Here is a 17,449-nt window from a genome sequence, read left to right as displayed (position 1 = left end):
TAGTAGACAAAAGGAGAAATGCAGCTGGATGGGTCATGTACATAATGTGTAGTGTAATGGTGGTCCATTAGAGTTGCAGATCGAGTGCCCAGGAAAGGGAAGCGTGGTAGACGATGGCAGAAAATTAGCTGGGGGTGATGAAATTACAAAATTTGCAGGCATAACTTGGAATTGGCCAATGCAAGACAGGGGTAACTGAATATTGCTGGGAGAGGCTTTTGTCCTGCAGTAGAAATTAAAAAAATTTGTCTGTGTTTTAGCTCTGGTTAAACATAGCCGAGTAGCGATAGCTACAGACCCCCGGCTGTGCTTAGGCTTTGCTTGTAGTTAGACATGTTGTTATTAAACTTAGCGGTTTCTCAGTAGACTAAGAAAGCCAGGAGCGGTGGCTGCAATGGCAGGAGCGGTGGCCACGTGGCGACCGCGACGAGCAGAGTTGCTGGAGAATCGAGGGCCGTGGTGTGACGTCACAGTGCGGCCACGGCTCAAAGTGCGGCGACGGCGAAGAGGCGAAAACCTGGAGTAATGTAGCTGTCGCTGCAAAATGGGCTCTCTATGATAGAACTTCCAGCACCCTTGACAAATTGCACTGGTGCACACAGGGGCACCCAGGTGCACCATTTCATACAAGCATGCTCGCAGCAGAGTGCCCCGATGCACAGTGGTGCCATTTTATTACTTATGCCATTATGCCTTGCAGTGTTAGCCGGTGTCACAGTTGGTATAAAATGCTCGAAATCCCTTGATCTGGGGAAGTTTTTTCTAAGGTTGATGAGTGCTTTCTCTGCACAGAGCTAAAGCCCCGGTTTCTCATTCTTCCAGGCAGTGGTCGGGTTGCAGTGGTCACCACACAGTTGTTTCAAGCTAGTGACCACTTCGACGGATGGCTTCCTCTACATCTGGGACACAAGCACGAGGCGCTTGAAGAACCGGTACTGCCTGCATCCCGAGCGAGGCGCCAGCGGCCTGTCGCTCTCGCCTGTCAATGAATCTCTGGTGGTCACGGTCGGTCACGACAGTCGCCTAGTCCTGTTCGACATGCTCACGGCCAGGTAATCAAATCGCTTTATTTACCAGATAGCTCTGGCTGGCTACCTGAGCTAAAAGCGTTATAAACAGCTTTTAGGCATCTCTGGTATGGTGTTTATGGAATCTCTTGCATGCGGCATCAGCACCTCTTATTTGCAGAGAGCGGCCGCGACTTACCACTGTGAACAGCATCACTCTTCTCTGTTTACAATGGCTGAGGCGGCAACGTGTGGCAGCTGACCACCCTGCCAGCTCGGCCATTGTAAACAGAGAAGAGCAACGCTGTTCGCAGTGGAAGGTCACGGGCACTCTCTGTAAATCAGAAGTGCTGGCGCCGTACGCAAGAGATACCACAGTCGACAGCGGATAGCGCCACTCCCAATTTTCTATTTTAGTTTTCTCGCTTACAAGAGCTCTGTTTCCTTTACCAATGAAGAATTCATTGTTAGAGAAGCATAATACAGCTAAACCTTGTTATAATGAAGTTAGTAAAATTGGCAATTTGCTTCGTTGTATAGAAATTTCGTTCTATTGAAATTCGATTTTTTATGCAAATAACAGGGTGCGTACAGGTCCTTGAAATCCTTGAAAACCCTTGAAATTGAAAAGTGCATTTTCAAGGCCCTTGAAAGTACTGGAATAATTCTTTCCTTGAAAATTAATTTTGTGAGCAATGCACTCTGATATTGACATTGCGACCTCCTTTCTATGGTAGATCATCGATCTGACAAACTTCCCATTTCAGAAACAATACGCCGACGCGAGCGCACATGATTCTGTTTTGCAGAACTGCACAAAAAGAAAGGCTTCGCTTCATCAAACCGCAAACGGAGCGAAAGACATGTGCCGCACTTCGTTGCTGGCTTGACTGGCAGTGTTTACACTGCTTTCCTCATCCTGTCGTTCATTTCACTCCTCGCTTGTTGGCCTGCCTTGTCCCACTTTCCCTGTTGTGCGAGAGGTGAAGCTAAAGAGAGCTATAGTGGCGCAACTTTACCACTGATGCTTAGTGTCTTTGTTAATATAGCCAGCAGTTTAACGAATGTCCACTATCATTGTACTACCATTGGAGCTGAAACTTGCAAAGTATACCTTGTACTGCCAGATACCGAAAGTACCAGTCTTAATTATAGCATCTGACGCTTAACAATTGGCTCCCACGCAGTATTTTCATCAATAATTTTTCTGCAAGAAGCGGTTGACACAATGAAAAAGTACCTGGAAGCATGTGGACTGACGTGCGCACCAGAAAAGTCTGAGCTCTTGGTGCTAAAAAAGTGCACACGAGGCCGACAACTGCAGCAGATACCAGACCCGGAAGTAAAGGTGGGAGGCATCATAATTCCGCAGGTTACGACGCTCCACATCCTTGGTCTCCTGATTCAAAAGGACTGGGCTGGGGGAGCAGAGTTGGAAAAAAGTGAGAGAACAGTGCAACAAATAACCCACCTTATCAAGAGTGACGAGCAAAAGTCACGAACTTAAGAAGGCTGCACGAGAATGATACAAGCGCTGCTCACGAGTATCGTCACGTACAGGACCCCATATGTTGACATGAAGAACAATAAAGTAAACGCCCTCATCAGAAAATCCTACAAAATTGCCTTGGGCCTGCCCCCTCCATGTCCACAGTGAAACTGCTCAAAATGGGAGTCCACAGCACGTGGGAAGAGCTCATGGAAGCGCATAACGTCAACCAACTGGAGAGACTAAAGCTGACAGACGGGAAGAGCCCTGCTCCAAGATCTGGGCTACCAAGTCGAGGATGAGAGGCGCCTACCTCAGCGTATCCCACACGAGGTGAGAGACAAGCTACACATAAGTACCATTTCCAGAAACATGCATCCCGAGTACGACAAGGAAAGGAGACAGGCGAGAATAAAGGCGCTCAAGCACATACTCCAACGCATCAACAGCAAAGAAGAAAATGTGAGATAGGTGGCCGCAGCTGTGTACAGAACAAATGGCCGATTTGCAATCAGCGTGGTCGACGAGAAAGGCAGACAAGTTACAGCCACATCCATATGTGCCAAGGATGCGAGCACAGCGGAAGAGCTGGGCATAGCCCTGGCCATCGCAACGTGCAAGAAGACCCTGGTTACCGGGGTGACACTCTCAAGAAATATGCAGAAGATACAGTCGAACCTCGATATATCGAACAGTGCGGTGATCGCAAAATAGTTCGATATAGCCAGAATTCGATATATAAAATCACGTAGAAAACTTGTCAAAAACTACCACAAATCAATCAATGAACCAATCGTGGCGCAATAGATGCTCACATGAAGCTTCAAACAAAGTATTTATTTCGTTTGCTGAAAGTACTGAAGCAGCGTAGCCTGCTTCATATTGGCAACCGCGTGCTTGACCACGGCGTCCTCAACATAGTCCAAACGGTCCACAAGACAGTCCAGTGCCTTCTATTGCGCCGCTGTAGCGGCGTACAACGGCCAAAGCAGCTACAGCCTCAGTTGCAGTCGGGAGCGGGGCAACATCAGCGCTTGCTGGATCAGCCTTGGCAGCGTCTTCGTTTTGGCCGCTCAGCAGTCACTTCTGCCGCGATCTCCACGTCTGTTAACTGCGCCACTGTTCCACTGTTCAAAGGCAACTTTGCGCACCCGCCGCGCGCCTGAGTGCTGGTTCCGTTCCGCCTTGGCCTTTATGTCACTCTTGTTTATCAGCAGAGTGCTCAAAGTACTCCTTGGGATGTTGAAAGCTTCGGCGACGCTCGACTTCTTTTCTCCATTTTCAACACGCTGTATCACTTCCAATTTCGCAGCAAATGCCAGGGACGTCCGCTTCTTCGCATTTGCAGCGATCACACCAACCACGACAGGCATAAGGCACACACACACTAACGACTGGCGTAGCACAAGCGGCAGCACCAAGACGCACGTGTCGTTGACGTTGTCAAACTAGCCAACCTGGCCAAGCCACGGCCACGCCAAGTCGCCGCGTGCATACGCCGCTACATTGAAATGGCGCCCTCGGCGCAACCGATGTGGGCAGCTGTCGTACGCAGCAGTCTGGAATGCCCATCGTGCCGCCGCTACTTCGAGAGTGTTGCGGGAAAGCTCGCCTCCTGTCAACAGAGCGCACTTGGTCTGGGGCGGCGGAGTTCGATATATCCATTTTACATCCGGCCCCGTTCGAAATAAAAAATTAAAAATGCATGCGATTTTCCACGTGATATAGAAAGTGTTCGATATACGCAATAATTCGATATATTCGTGTTCGATATATCGAGGTTTGACTGTATGCGAGCAGAAGGATCAGAAAAGCAGCATCTTCAGGTTAGAGCTGTGCACAGGCCGCAATTCTGAGCCTGCGCCCGGCCCGGGCCCTACTCTATCACAGGCGGCCCGGTCCGGCCCGACGCTAAAGAAGCCAGAGTTCGCCCGGCTCGCCCTTAGGCCGGGTTAATGCCCGGCCCGGGCCCAGCCCGACCTACAATAAAGCGACGCCGACACAAAAGGAAACAATATCAGAGATTGGGGAGCCCGACCGGTCCGTCCGAGACATAGAAAGCATGGCCCAAGCCCGAGTAAGAGAATCTCCAAATGGCCCGAGCCCATGCACAGCTCTACTTCAGGTCTTGAACAACACAGATAAAAGTAGCACAAATCCTCTGGATGCCGGGACAAGTCTCTTACGGGGAACCAGGCAGCGCACGCCGCGGCTCTAGATCATGTACGCCGAGCCATCTCCGACACGCAGAGAACACAGATCAACGACTGTGACGAGGATGAACGGATATCCAAGGAGTACTCGAATATCTTGGCGCACTACAGTAAGCAGAGGCGTCGCTACCTGCCCATGCATAACACGATGAGTAGGGAACGAGCGGTAACCTGGAGAAGACTCCAGGCTGGAACCTACCCACATGGAACACTGCTGCACGCCATGTATCCAGGCACCTATGGGCAAGACTGCAAGTTCTGCCCACCAGATACGCCCAACACCTTGGGCTATATGGTGCTGGGGTGCAGGAATAACTGAGAAGTACCATCGTCATCATCACCACCAGGCGATAACATGCAGGAAAAAGCGGATTTAGAGGAAGAATCGGAAGACCAGTGGGAGGCTCTGTTAACAACGGTTGGTGAAGAGGGCTCGGGCGCCGGCATTCCCCAGCGCAGTTTGCGCGAGCACTGTCGGTGCCATTAGACACTTGACGCTATGTTTCTGTATGCCGCGTTGGATCACCGGAACCTCGACACATCACACAAAGCAAACACCACCACGACAAGAGGTCTATCGACAAGAGGTAATGAAAAAATAGTGACTTTGCTATATAGACAATATTGTTATATTGAAGTTCATTATATCGGGGTTTAACTGTATTTCGATCTAGCTTGACTTGATATTTGCATTTAGTTCCCCTTTAAGCTCTCTTTGACATGTGCAGTGCTTCGAGGGGAGCTTTGTCTCATCCATGTCCAATCTCATCCAACGACTGTCTTGTCTGTTGTTTCCCGTGGCGTCAATGGATCTGTACAAAAATGCAAAGGCACCTTCCGCTAGCAGTTCTCTTGAACCAGTGGGCAGATGGAGGCCTCATTGCATGTGAAGGTTGTCGTATATGTTAGCGAGTCACTCATATGCAACCAGTTACATGGCATATTTTTGTGTGTGCTTCAGAGTTGCTTCAGAGTGCATGAGTCCAAGAAATGTGTGGATTTCAGAAATGCAAAGGAAATGCAACTTTAATTTGTTAGTATTTGTGTGCCTTTTTTGCTTTTATTTATCATCTTTCTTTTCTCTTGTTTTCCTTGGAATGAAGCTGCAATGCAAGGTGTGGCCAAACGAAACAACTGAATGGAGAGGACCAATCGGATAGCAAGAAGAAAACCTGTTTGCTTTTTTTCTGATCGATGCTTCTTGTTAGTAAAGCATGTTTGTAAATCCTCTTGTGATTGGTAGAGTCCCCCACTCCTACGAACTATAGTGTTCCTCTGTAAATTGAAACTGGACCCAGCATGATCCTCAACTACGTGTGTTTTACGTGTACGCTGTCTGCAATGGTGATGGGCATCACTCAAAACTTCAGAGGCAGGCTGAAGGAGGATTGCTGTAAACTGGTGCAAAAATCCGATGCCTAAGTTTCATGTCGGACAAGCTTGATCTCGTGGTAGACCACACAGCACTGGCAGCTGTCGGACACGTGCGATTATAGGTTGCAAATACTTCCTTGCTGACACTGTGTTAAGAGTGGAACTTCACACCTGCAGAGGCACCCATTGTGGGGTCTCAAACTTGCCCTTGGGACAAAGGAACAACAGCACAGCTAGCGCAGACAATTACAAGGCCAATTATTACATCTTTCATATGCCAATGCCAGCTGTACTTGCAGACAACTTTTTGTGGCTATGGAGGCAAAGTGCATGCAAGTGAGAGTGCTTCTGAAAAGTGTCCCGCATTTTAGTCCACGTCAGTTTAGGCAGGGGAAGAGAAAACATACACCTTGATAGCAACAGTTAAATAAGACGGAACACACCACTGAATGTAAGTTTACACATTTTGTGGCTTTTCCCTTCCGCATCTGGGCAAATGCAAAACTGTCGGACGTGGAAGCTCTGTCGATTCAGCGTCTGTTCCGAGCAACCAACGCCACCGTCAAATGCTGCCGGACTACTTGGCACGGTAACGGAGCTGCAGCAGCTGTGCGCCTGTAGCTTTCCTTTCATAGCCACAGAAAGTTGTCCATGAGTATAGCTGAATTACTAAGATGCTGATGGGAATGGATAAATAAAGTCTGACTCACTGCGATAGGATATCGAGCGACGGCGCATCAGAGCAATCGTGCTCGTACACCACATACCCTGCTCTGAAACATGTCTCAGTACGGTCTCGTGAAGTGTCGGCCGGCGTGCGAGATGACTGCATGTGCCGCCTACCCCAAGCCAAAGAGGAAGAGGCCACACCCTTTCGCAACTCGGTAACCCTGCTCTTAGATGGCATTAGCAGCGCAACACTCGTGCCATGTCTTGTACTGTCCTGCAACCACACCTACTGGTGGCGACACCTAGCTATGCACCATACTAGATTACAGGAGATGCAAGAGCCATGTCGGGAAAATGTGATGAGACGCAAGAGAGTTGAGCATCCTCGCACCATGTAAAGCAGTGAATGTCCAGGAAAAGCAAATATAAGTTTTTAAAACGCACTAGCACACTTGTTTTGCCAATAGGGAAAAAAAAAATTTGTCACTTTGCATGCTTCTGTTCTCAGGCTTTATATTGTCAGTGGCAGCGGTTTTGCTATGCTAGCCAAAGAACTAGTGAATATTGGTGTGTGTCATGGAACTTTAAATTGAGGAGTAATCTTCTCTCAATGTATAGCAGTTGCAAGGAAAGTTGCAGAACTTGCCGCAAGTGACAGATGCCAGCTTATGCTGTCATTTCTCTCATTAATGTGGATGGGAACGCTAGGGCACAAACATTATTTGTGCTTTACAGCCCTGTGACCGATTGAACTGTTGCACCCATTTGCTAAAGACAGTCCTCCACAACACTTTTTCCAAGGAGTTCATTGCAGAAGAGGCCACTTCAATTCATGAGAGCTTACGGAATGTGGAATGTCTTGTCAAATTCCTCAAACAAAGTGGAGTAGTCAGTCTGCTCAGCAACGGAATATTACAGGAGGTTCCAACACAATGGAACTGATCACTTTTTTTAGCCATTTGAAGAAGCTTTACGTGCACTTGAGCCGCACGCATCTGTCTCTATTTCGTGGCGACACGTTTCATCGCGTCATGCCCATACAATCCACATCATCACTTTGACATTTCATGAAACAGAAGTCATGCTTTAGTTGTCCATCTGACGTGAATTCCTGGTGCTGCAAGGTATGGAAAAGGCCACAGGCATTAGTGGCAAAGCATTTTCGTGGAGCTGCATTGATACAAGAGGGGGCTGCCAGGGGCTAGGACTGTCAAAATTATCAGTACTATGTTGAAGCTTCAAACACAACTCGCTAGAGATTTCCAGACCTAATTGTTTACTTGAAGTTAAGAAACATTCAATAACCCCACGATTCTGCTATTGAAAAAAGAACGGTAGTACCTGTGTTGCCATTTTTAAAACCCAAGACTTTTGCTGTATTTCTGCCAAAAGTGGCCAGACAAAAATTTTGTTTTCTGGGAAGCGGGTGCCACCTAGTGAAGCTGCACTCGCAGTAGAGTGATAAAACTGCTACTTCTCTGTTGCACTCAGTAGATGTTAGGAAATCCCTTGACAATGAGACTCATTCGTGGTGCCAAAAGGGTTAATGAAGCATGCACTTCATAATTTGCGGTGTGCAGGTAGAAACCAAATACGAAAAATCTTGACCTGTCATAGTGGCATAGTGACTTTAGCATTGCACTGTTAAGACCGACAGTGCAGGACCAAATCCTGACCATGGCAGCCACATTGAGATGGGAGGCAAAATGCAAAAATGTCCGTGTACCATGCACTGAGTGCATAGAAGATCCCAGGTGGTCAGAATTAGTCCAGAGTCCTCCACTACAGCGTGCCCATACTCACATCGTGGCTTTGGCATGTAAAGCCCCAGAAATTAATTTTTGAGAAAAATTATTGTCCCATGCATTCCTAAAGGCTGAGGAAAAGCCAGTAAAATGGGACATTGCTAGTGCCAATAGCACCATGGCATAAGTGCTTACACCACAAACTGCAAGAGGTCTACCGCGAGAAATTGGGTTAGTTGGTATTAATGCATCTCGAAATATGGCTAGTGCTACTGGCAAACCACTGACAAATATAATGACACCAGACAAGCACACAGGACTCTGTTGTCTCTTTTACTTTTTCAGCAGTTTGTCAGTAGTACTCGGCACATTAGAGGATGTATGCAAAACTTCGACAGTGTGCAGGCCACCTTGTTTTGAAAGGCCATCCTGTTGAGAATGAAAACTATCTTTCACTGATTTGTTTCGCATTGTCCAGTGAGCAGGCGTTCGTGCTCACGCCAGAACCCCTGGAGTCAGTGGCATTCCTGCCGGATGGCCAGCGGGTGATAGGCGGGGCCACGTCGGGGCGGGTTTACCTGTACGACCTGCGGAACACAAGACAGACGCCACCCAATTTTCTTGGCAGCCACCTCAAGCCCGTCACGGCCATAGCCGCCATGCACAGTGTACAGGCAGAGCAGCAGGTGAGGACATTTAAAATGACAAATGAAAATATCTCGCACAACTCTCTACAGCAAGCTGTGACCAGCATGCCTACAAAAATTGTCGAGACTTCACACAGCCATGTAGATAGCAATAGTACAGTCAAATCTTGATGTAATAAAGTTGTAGCAGCAGCTAAAAGCTCAAACTGTGAATTTTGTTAGTTCAAGTTTTTGATGTTTAAGCAGTAAAAACAGCTTCACAAATTTTCAAAGCATTCCTGGTGGATAGTATCTTCTCGCCAAGCACTTAGAAATAAATTGCAAGAAGGTCAGGCTGTAATACAGTAAAAGCTCGTTAATTCACTACGTCCCGCTAATTCACAGGGAAATCTGCACCAGCACCAATAATTCGAACTCCATGCCATTGTGAATGAGGCGCGTATTAGTGTGTGGGAACATGTTGGCAACACACTGGTGTTGCCACGCGGGCCGCGCAGCTTTGCTCTTTATATCTGCGGCCCTTTCTTTGGGCCTGGCCAGGCATGGCCAAACCCTCTGTCACAGGGTGGTTCTCTTCCTTTATCAAGACTTTCAAGATAAAAATCCAGACACAGCGCTGCATGTTTCTTTTCTTTCTATTTTTCATGTTACATCTTGGAGGCTATGCTCTTTCTCTACAAAGTTCTGCAAGGTGTTCTGCCGAGAAGCAGCACTAGCACTAGGTAATGTCTAAAACATGGCGGCCATGACGTGCAGCGGCTCTCGCAGTACCAAAAAGTATAGTGTTCGAGATTCGTGGCTGTTACTCAAAGGAAAGCATCACTGGGTTATGTGTTTGGACGCTACCTATACGTACAGTCGAACACGACTATATCGAACCCGTTTACATCGAATTATTCTATATATCAAACAATTTCTGGTCACGGTATAGTTACAATGAGTATATATAGCAAAAATTACGCTTATATCGAACAAATATTGCAGTGACTCCCGATATATCGAACATCAAGCGGCGGAAAAGTGCCCCCAGAAGTTGGCTTTCCCTCGCGGTAGCGCGGAAACCCTGCGGCGCGGCTCCATCCAACTGCTCTCCCTACTGTGACCGCACTGCCTCGGGCTGTTCGGGTGTGCCCTCGACACTCCCCCTGTCACGCATAGTGGAGTCTATTAGGCTACATCCTCCCTCTTTCTCTATCATCTTTCACTTCCCACTCCCTCTCCCCTGACGACGCTTCGCCGTGCTCCCTCACGGGTTGCAGAATCAAGCGTCCTTCCTTTCTTTAGATCACTATCTATCGACACTCCCCAGCAAAAAATGATCCTGGCCCGCTTACAGCGCTTGCTCAGACAGCCAATCAGAGGCTCTTGTGCCCTCTTCGTGCAAGATGGCGAAAGTGCGAGTTGTCTGGCTGCTTATCTGGTTTATCGTGTTTGCGCCTTGTGGGCCTTCTCCCGCAGTGTTGCAGTGATGAAGCGGCAGAATTCGCCTTTCGTCGTAAAGCTCGAAATCGTAAATTGCGTAGAACGCGATGAGAAGTTGGATGTCCCCGCATCGTGCAAAACTCCGAGGAGCGCTCTCTGTACGATTAGGGCTCGTACGCACGGCCGTGTACGAGAGGTTCTTCATACGTGTCTGTTTCCGCGTGCTCGGTGATGACTGCAAATTCTGATGAATGCGACGAAGCCGTTGCCGGTGTTGCCGAAGTTTGGAGCGAGCTGTCAAAATTTCCGGGACATTCGAATCAACGGTGGACGAGTTTGTGAGTGCAGATGATGGTGTCGCGACCACAGGAGAGCCCGGATACGAAGACTGCATCGCCGACATCGTACCGAGCACAAATAAAAGTAGGCACATTGAGGTAAGAAACTACGGTCCTTTGCCCACATCCTCCGAAGTGATTGGTGCACTCGCATTAGTCCGGTGCTTCTGCGCGCATGCGGAAGGTTGCGGCCTCAGCTTGTGGTTGCGGTCGCAGGCAGCGAAATTGCCCAAGCAGAAGAAAATGCAGGACTAATTTATGCGAAACTAAGCTAGTTTCTTCAATAAAATGATTTTATAAATGGTATGTGCTTTTATGACATCCAATTATTTAGCAGGCTTATATCGAATTATGCTCTATATCGAACTGATAGGCGTTTTTTTGCGAGTTCGATATAGCCGGGTTTGACTGTATAGTGGAACTCTGCAGTGTACAGCCAGTGACAGCCAGTGCAACTACGAGAGTACAACAGAGACCAACGTTGCAGCAGGTTGCGGTGTGTTTCACGAGTGCATTTTTGGGTGCAGCTCTTGCTCCTGCGGTGAGTGTCGGCAGCACAAGGGTGGGTTTATAGTCCGATGTTTTTAGCGCACATCGCTCGCTGCCAGTCACGCTCACTACACCACTTGCACTGTGCCAGCCGGAATGCCATCCCCTCTATACTTCGACGCGTGCGCTGGTGGCTGGTCTCTTCAGAGCATGCACATATCAATCCAAACTGTGCGACACTTTGAAACGGCTGTCTGCAAGCATCAGCGAAGTGGCATGGCCACCTTTTTCTACGCGTCCTGCATTGTGGGTCAGTGCAGTCGGTGCAACGAGCATGCAGTCGGTGCGACGAACGTGCAGGTGGAGCAAGAGCCATCTCGACATCAGTCACGTCGGACCCTGTTGGCCACATCTGGTTACGTTGGCTGAACTAGTGCGTCAAACTATATAGACGTTGTTCTCGCCATCGTGACGTAGCGTGCGCACATGCACTACATACATAGCGTGCGCTATATATATGGACTATATACCTGCCTTAACTGAGCTATCTTTTCACTCATTAGTTAGAATTTCGTATAATTCAAATTTTTGTGGCGTCCCCATGGAATTTGAATTAACGAGCTTTTGCTTTAGCGCAGCTATGAGCGTGCATGGAAAAGATTGCACTGAAAGCAATGTGTTGACTTGGTTCACGACATCCGATATTTGCATGTGTTGCATTGCGTGGCACCATAAATCTTGGATGCCATGGATGACTGCGCTTAGTGCCCGCAGCCATTATCAGATGTTGCCCACAAGTCAAAAACATAACTGAAAAATTATGCTAATCCTGCGCACTGTGGAAATCGATGTGAGCGAAGCTCTCTCTGCTTCTTGCTTTGATCGACGAGTATTAGCGGGCATGTTGACAGGGAATGCTTAATTTCTTCAGCGTTTAGTTCAATACGAGAGTGGTAAGTTGATGTTAAACATATCTTGCTTTCACCTATGCTGTTTGTCTGCATAGTACACAGAACACTTGTCACTTGTCAAGTCCACCTGTCAAAATGTTCGCTCTGCTTTTACCTTGTTCTCATTTTGCTCATCGGACAGAACACACAGTGAGACATCTTTGCCTGAGGCATTGTCGTGCACCATTTTTCATAACCTCCAAGAAGGTTAGCATCAGGGCAGAAGTGTTAAACTTTAATTGAACTGTGTCTGTACGTGCCAAAACCTCAACCGAATTACGATGCATGTCGTAGTGGCCGACTCTGAAATCATTTTGATGCCCTGGGGTTCATTAACGTGCACCTAAATCTAAATACAATTGCATTTGTGTATTTCACCCCCTTTAAAATATGGCTGCCACTTTCAGGATTGAACCCGCGACCTCAAGCAATGCCATAGCCACAAAGCTGCTGCGGCGGGCACATAAGTGTTGATTTGACGTGTAACCACTTTCTTAGTGTCACCCAGACACTAGGGTACTTTAATGTGGCTTTGCGTCTGCATGTTGTGGATTTTCTGACCACTTCACAAACTTGGAATGGTGTTCATTTTTCAGAAATACCTGAAACGTATCTAACTTGAACTTCTAACTTGAGCTTCCATGCATACACAGTAAGACATATGGCCCCGAGGAGGTCAATGGAGTACTCCTTGCTGTTGTCGTAGCAAAGGAGCATGCGCTTGAGCAGGTGGTGGTGATAAATCTTCCTCGTGTGGCGAGTTGTGCCTACAGAACATCACCTGTCCAAAGTTTATACGTTGACTTCAACGAGCCGTCCTTAACAGCACCGCAGAGCACTACTTACTTTCCTACGGCAATTCTTCCTACATACTGAGAATTCGGTCATCACTACAACATATATGCTACAGCATCGTAACACAGTGCAAATCACGGGTACACTATACAAACAAACCGAACAGGATTCGGCCACTGATATTAAGACACGAAGAATACTGTCAGTCTTATGAAGTTCCTCATGAGGTCCTGCAGGTTGCCAAAAGGCCACCAAGATTGCCCCCATGGTACAACTTTTCACAGCTATGTGACTGGACATCAACACATCTAAAGAAAAGACATTGCACAAGAACACATGATACAAGAGTTCAGAGATGTGCAAGAAAAATATGAAAACTGCACGGAATTTTACACTGACGGCTCTAAAACACAAGAATACATAGGTGTCCGGATCGTAATGAAAAATTGCAAAAATAGCATTCGGATAAATAATTTTTCTTCAGTGTTTACTGGTGAAGTTAATGCGATATGGATGGCAGTTAAGAAAATTACTACTGACAAGCAGGAGAATGCTAATATTTATACAGACTCGTTAAGTGCCCTAAGAGCCCTAAACTTAAGCTCTGCGTCTGAACCCCTGCTTGGCGATATCTTAAACATAGTATTTAACAAGAAATACGGAGGAACCATACGATTCTGCTGGGTCCCAAGCCATGTTGAGATAGCAGGGAATGAAGCTGCAGATAGAAACGCACAAAAGCATAACACACATACCACTTCCATACAAAGTATCCGAGCGGTTCGTAAGGCCCTAGCATCAAAATGGCAACAAGAATGGAACTTGTGCATAAATAAGTTACATATGACTAAACCCCTGCTTCGCAAGTGGAAATCATGCATTCACCAAGAACAATTCTATGAGGTAATGTTATGTCGACTTCGAATTGGACACACGCATCTAAAATACAATTTTTTGCTTCGAAATGAAAACCCACCAACATGCAAGAAATGTCATTAAATGCTTACAGTAACCCACATCAGTACATCATGTCTGCACACTAAAACAGAGGCGGAAACATTTCAAAAATTTACATCACTTACATATACCTTTGCACCCAGCCTTAATATTGGGCGATCATCCACTAGTGCCATTCACTAACTTGATTGAGTTCTTAGATGAAAATGGTTATCTACATCGACTTTAAGGTAACACAGCTATTGCTGCCTTAACATTGGATCTTGTACTGTCCTGTGACTGGCGCAGCATGGCCTTAGTCGCTGTTGCGCCATTAAACCCGAATTAACTAACTTCCTCGTTTGGTGAATGACGCCTTGGTCCATTGACTGCGAGATCGACGTGGTGTTCTGAGAAATACCATCCTGATAGCTTTCATGTATGGGATGTCACCATGCGCCGGGCAATTAACAACAAAGAGTACCTTCCTGCCTGTGGCCGTAAACTTGCAGTCAAGCTGCCGAACGTGATCTTCAGATATTGCACCTGTGACCCAGGCTTTCTTGTTGTGCCAGTAGATAAACTCGTTTCTTGGCGGCAGCCGTGCATCTTTAAAGCAGCGAGGCTTCCCACTCTTTCCAACTATGAGTAGCGGCAGCTTGTGTTTACCGCACATGTTTGCACCGAACAGAACGGTAATTCTTTTCTTGCCCTGCTTCCGATCCTTGACCGCAGTGTCCTTCGCTGCGAACGTCTCCGTGGGCAGCATTATGTAAAAAAGAGCTGCCTCGCAGTGTGCACCGTACTCGCTAAGCAACGGAGCCAATGTGCGTTTCTTCCAGTCGTCGACGACGCTCTCGTTTCCCTTATCTTGCACAAATTATGTCCTTATCACGATCAGGCAGCAACTAGGATGCAGCTACTCAAGAAACTCGAGATAGCCAGGCTCATCTTAAAATGTCGGCCTATAGGAACCTGTGGAGGGGGCAACTCGCTGCTGTGAAAATGTGCACAAACAAGCATGCCAGTCAATTCAAATTCACGTCAACAATAGGAGAGCTCCCTGTGCGCCACCTGGCTGCAGTAATGAATTGCTAAGCTCAATTTCTTTTTGCAGGCTCGCTTTTGTTCTTAGTTCTGCGTCGAGAAATGCAGTGTTGTGGCTGAATCTCCAATGTCTCGTGTTTACGGTACTACCACGACGGCACTGCATCAGCGGAAAGCTGGATCAACGATCTGTAGTGTGATAGCACCTCCAGAAGCCCGATTTTCCTCGCAATTTCAAAAACATGCTAAAAAGTGCAATTTTCTCAACTTCGGCGTAAGGAAGGTGAGAAAGGGGGAGTGCAGGAATGGACACACAGAGGTGCCTCGCCATGTGCGCCATACGTTCGCAATGCCACTGCCTAAATGGCTGCATTTTATGCATGTGGCTAGCTGTAGAACATGAAACATCAATATTCATGTAAAAACATTTATTGCTGTCTCGCACGTGCCAGGAAGTTCAGTTCTTCTCCTAATGGAGGAAACCTCCCGATTTGCCGTGCAGAAAAGTTAATAACACTGTACAGCATGTTGCCATGGGCCAGTAAGTTCAATGTGCTTAACTGGTTTGCGAGCCATTCTAAACATTTTTTGCCAAGCCAGAACTGAAGTGGAATGAAATTGAACCGAACTGGTATTTTTCTTGGTTTGTGTCTTCGGGGACTCTGATTACACTTTATTTGGTTATGTCAATACTTGTTGCCTTTGATGCAGCTACATACTTTCAGAATAACTGATATTTATGCCCTTGGCAAACTGAAGAAAAGAAAATGCCTTGAAGCACTGCCTTTTGGGGTGAAATTTGTATGTTTAACCCCTTCAAGTGCTGTGTGCACAATTTTGCATCCTCGCATATTGCATCACAGCAAAAGCACCGATGAAAATGCCTACCGGTCCTATGTAGTGCATAATTTGATATAAACATTCTAAAATATTGGACAACCTAAAAGCACATACTAACATTTACATTACAGCACTTTATTGATGAAATAGACTTGCTTTTGGTTTACCGTGGCACGAAATAGTCCCAAATCTTCTTCTGCTTAAATAGCTTTGTTCCCTGGAAGAGCACCCATTTTTACATGTTGTCCAAGGACTTGGAGCCACTGAGGCCGCAGCCTTCCACATTCTCGCCAGTACAGAGTGAGCGCATGCATCACATTCGAGCAGGTGGGCTTAGGATGCTTGTCGTCACTGTTCCCTTTTCTCATGTCCTCATTCGTGTTAGCAGTGAAGTCCCCGTTTAGCATCTTCGTCTGCACACACAAACATGTAGACTGTGGCCCTGTCAACAGCTTCTGGAAATGCTAAAAACTCGCTCCAAACTTTGTGGAAACCGGGGACGGCTTTGTTGGCTTCGACGGCGTTGTTGCACACGTCGGAACACTTTTCACTGCCGTCAGGACTGCTGAAACCAGCAAAACGGAAGCAGTTTTAAATCGTTTCCTTAATGTCGGGCCATATCTGTGGCAATGTCAGATTTCATTTTTCTTTTTCAACTTGATAATTTACAACTTCATGGCAGTCGATGAGGCCCAGTGCCTCTTCGATTTGTCGAATCACATATGCATGCCTGTTATCTCTCTTGCATATGTGTGACTCATATTTTTTGGTCAAGAACGAGAGTGGGAGGCTTCTGTAGCCATCATATTGTTGCCTGTAACATATGTACGAAATGGCGTACAATGCCAACGATTGGTTGATCAAGCATCTTTGTTACATTTGCCAGAGCACTCTTATCAGCGACTGTTGATGCTGTAGCATAGGAGGTAATTAAATGGTGCTGTTTGTGTCTGTTCTTTCTTTCTGTCTTCTGTTGCACTATTTTTTACAATGGATTACTGACTAGCCCAGTCACACACATTGTTTCAACATACAGTGCTGCTGTTTGCATGCAGATGATGGCATTCGTGAATGCTAGTGCTGCCAATGGAAATGGTGTATCTGCTGCCAGCAGTGTTCAATCGCAGCGTGAACTTCCAGTCCGGTTTTCCCTGGGCTCTGGTGAGTGGAATGCATGCACTGCGTGAAGCATATTGACAGTGTCTGAACAGAAGCATACCTCCCAACTCTTGAAATGAGTAAATGAAGGGCTCATGAGTAGTTTACAACGAATTTCACTTCCATACAATGAGATGTTTATTTTACAGGAGTGAGATGTATCGGTACCACTGGCACTAAATGTTTTTTTTTTCTTCAGAAAGTCACTTGTTTGTCCAGTGGTCCTCTGGTGTTTCCATTCAAAATATCTGACCAGGGGCCGTGTGAGCAAACAATCCACTTAGGTGATACTATCACCTTGGCCACGCCTCCGCCAACGGTGTAGTGTAG

At 46.9% G+C, this 17,449-nt stretch overlaps 1 protein-coding gene across 3 annotated transcripts in view; it reads left to right on the top strand.

Moving 5' to 3' along the window:
• LOC126528458 (protein NEDD1-like) overlaps positions 1-17,449 on the top strand; it is a 103,404-nt gene that overhangs the window by 23,740 nt on the left and 62,215 nt on the right. For all 3 annotated transcript variants that reach the window (XM_055069351.2, XM_050176341.3, XM_055069352.2), the window contains 3 exons: positions 823-1,052; positions 8,976-9,183; positions 17,017-17,122. In XM_055069351.2, coding sequence (XP_054925326.2) covers positions 823-1,052; positions 8,976-9,183; positions 17,017-17,122 — 544 coding nt within the window. The remainder of the gene's footprint in view (positions 1-822; positions 1,053-8,975; positions 9,184-17,016; positions 17,123-17,449) is intronic.

The sequence above is a fragment of the Dermacentor andersoni genome, chromosome 9 (genome assembly GCF_023375885.2).
Source record: "Dermacentor andersoni chromosome 9, qqDerAnde1_hic_scaffold, whole genome shotgun sequence".
Classification (NCBI taxonomy): Eukaryota; Metazoa; Arthropoda; class Arachnida; order Ixodida; family Ixodidae; genus Dermacentor; species Dermacentor andersoni.
This window is presented reverse-complemented; position numbering and strand designations above follow the sequence as displayed.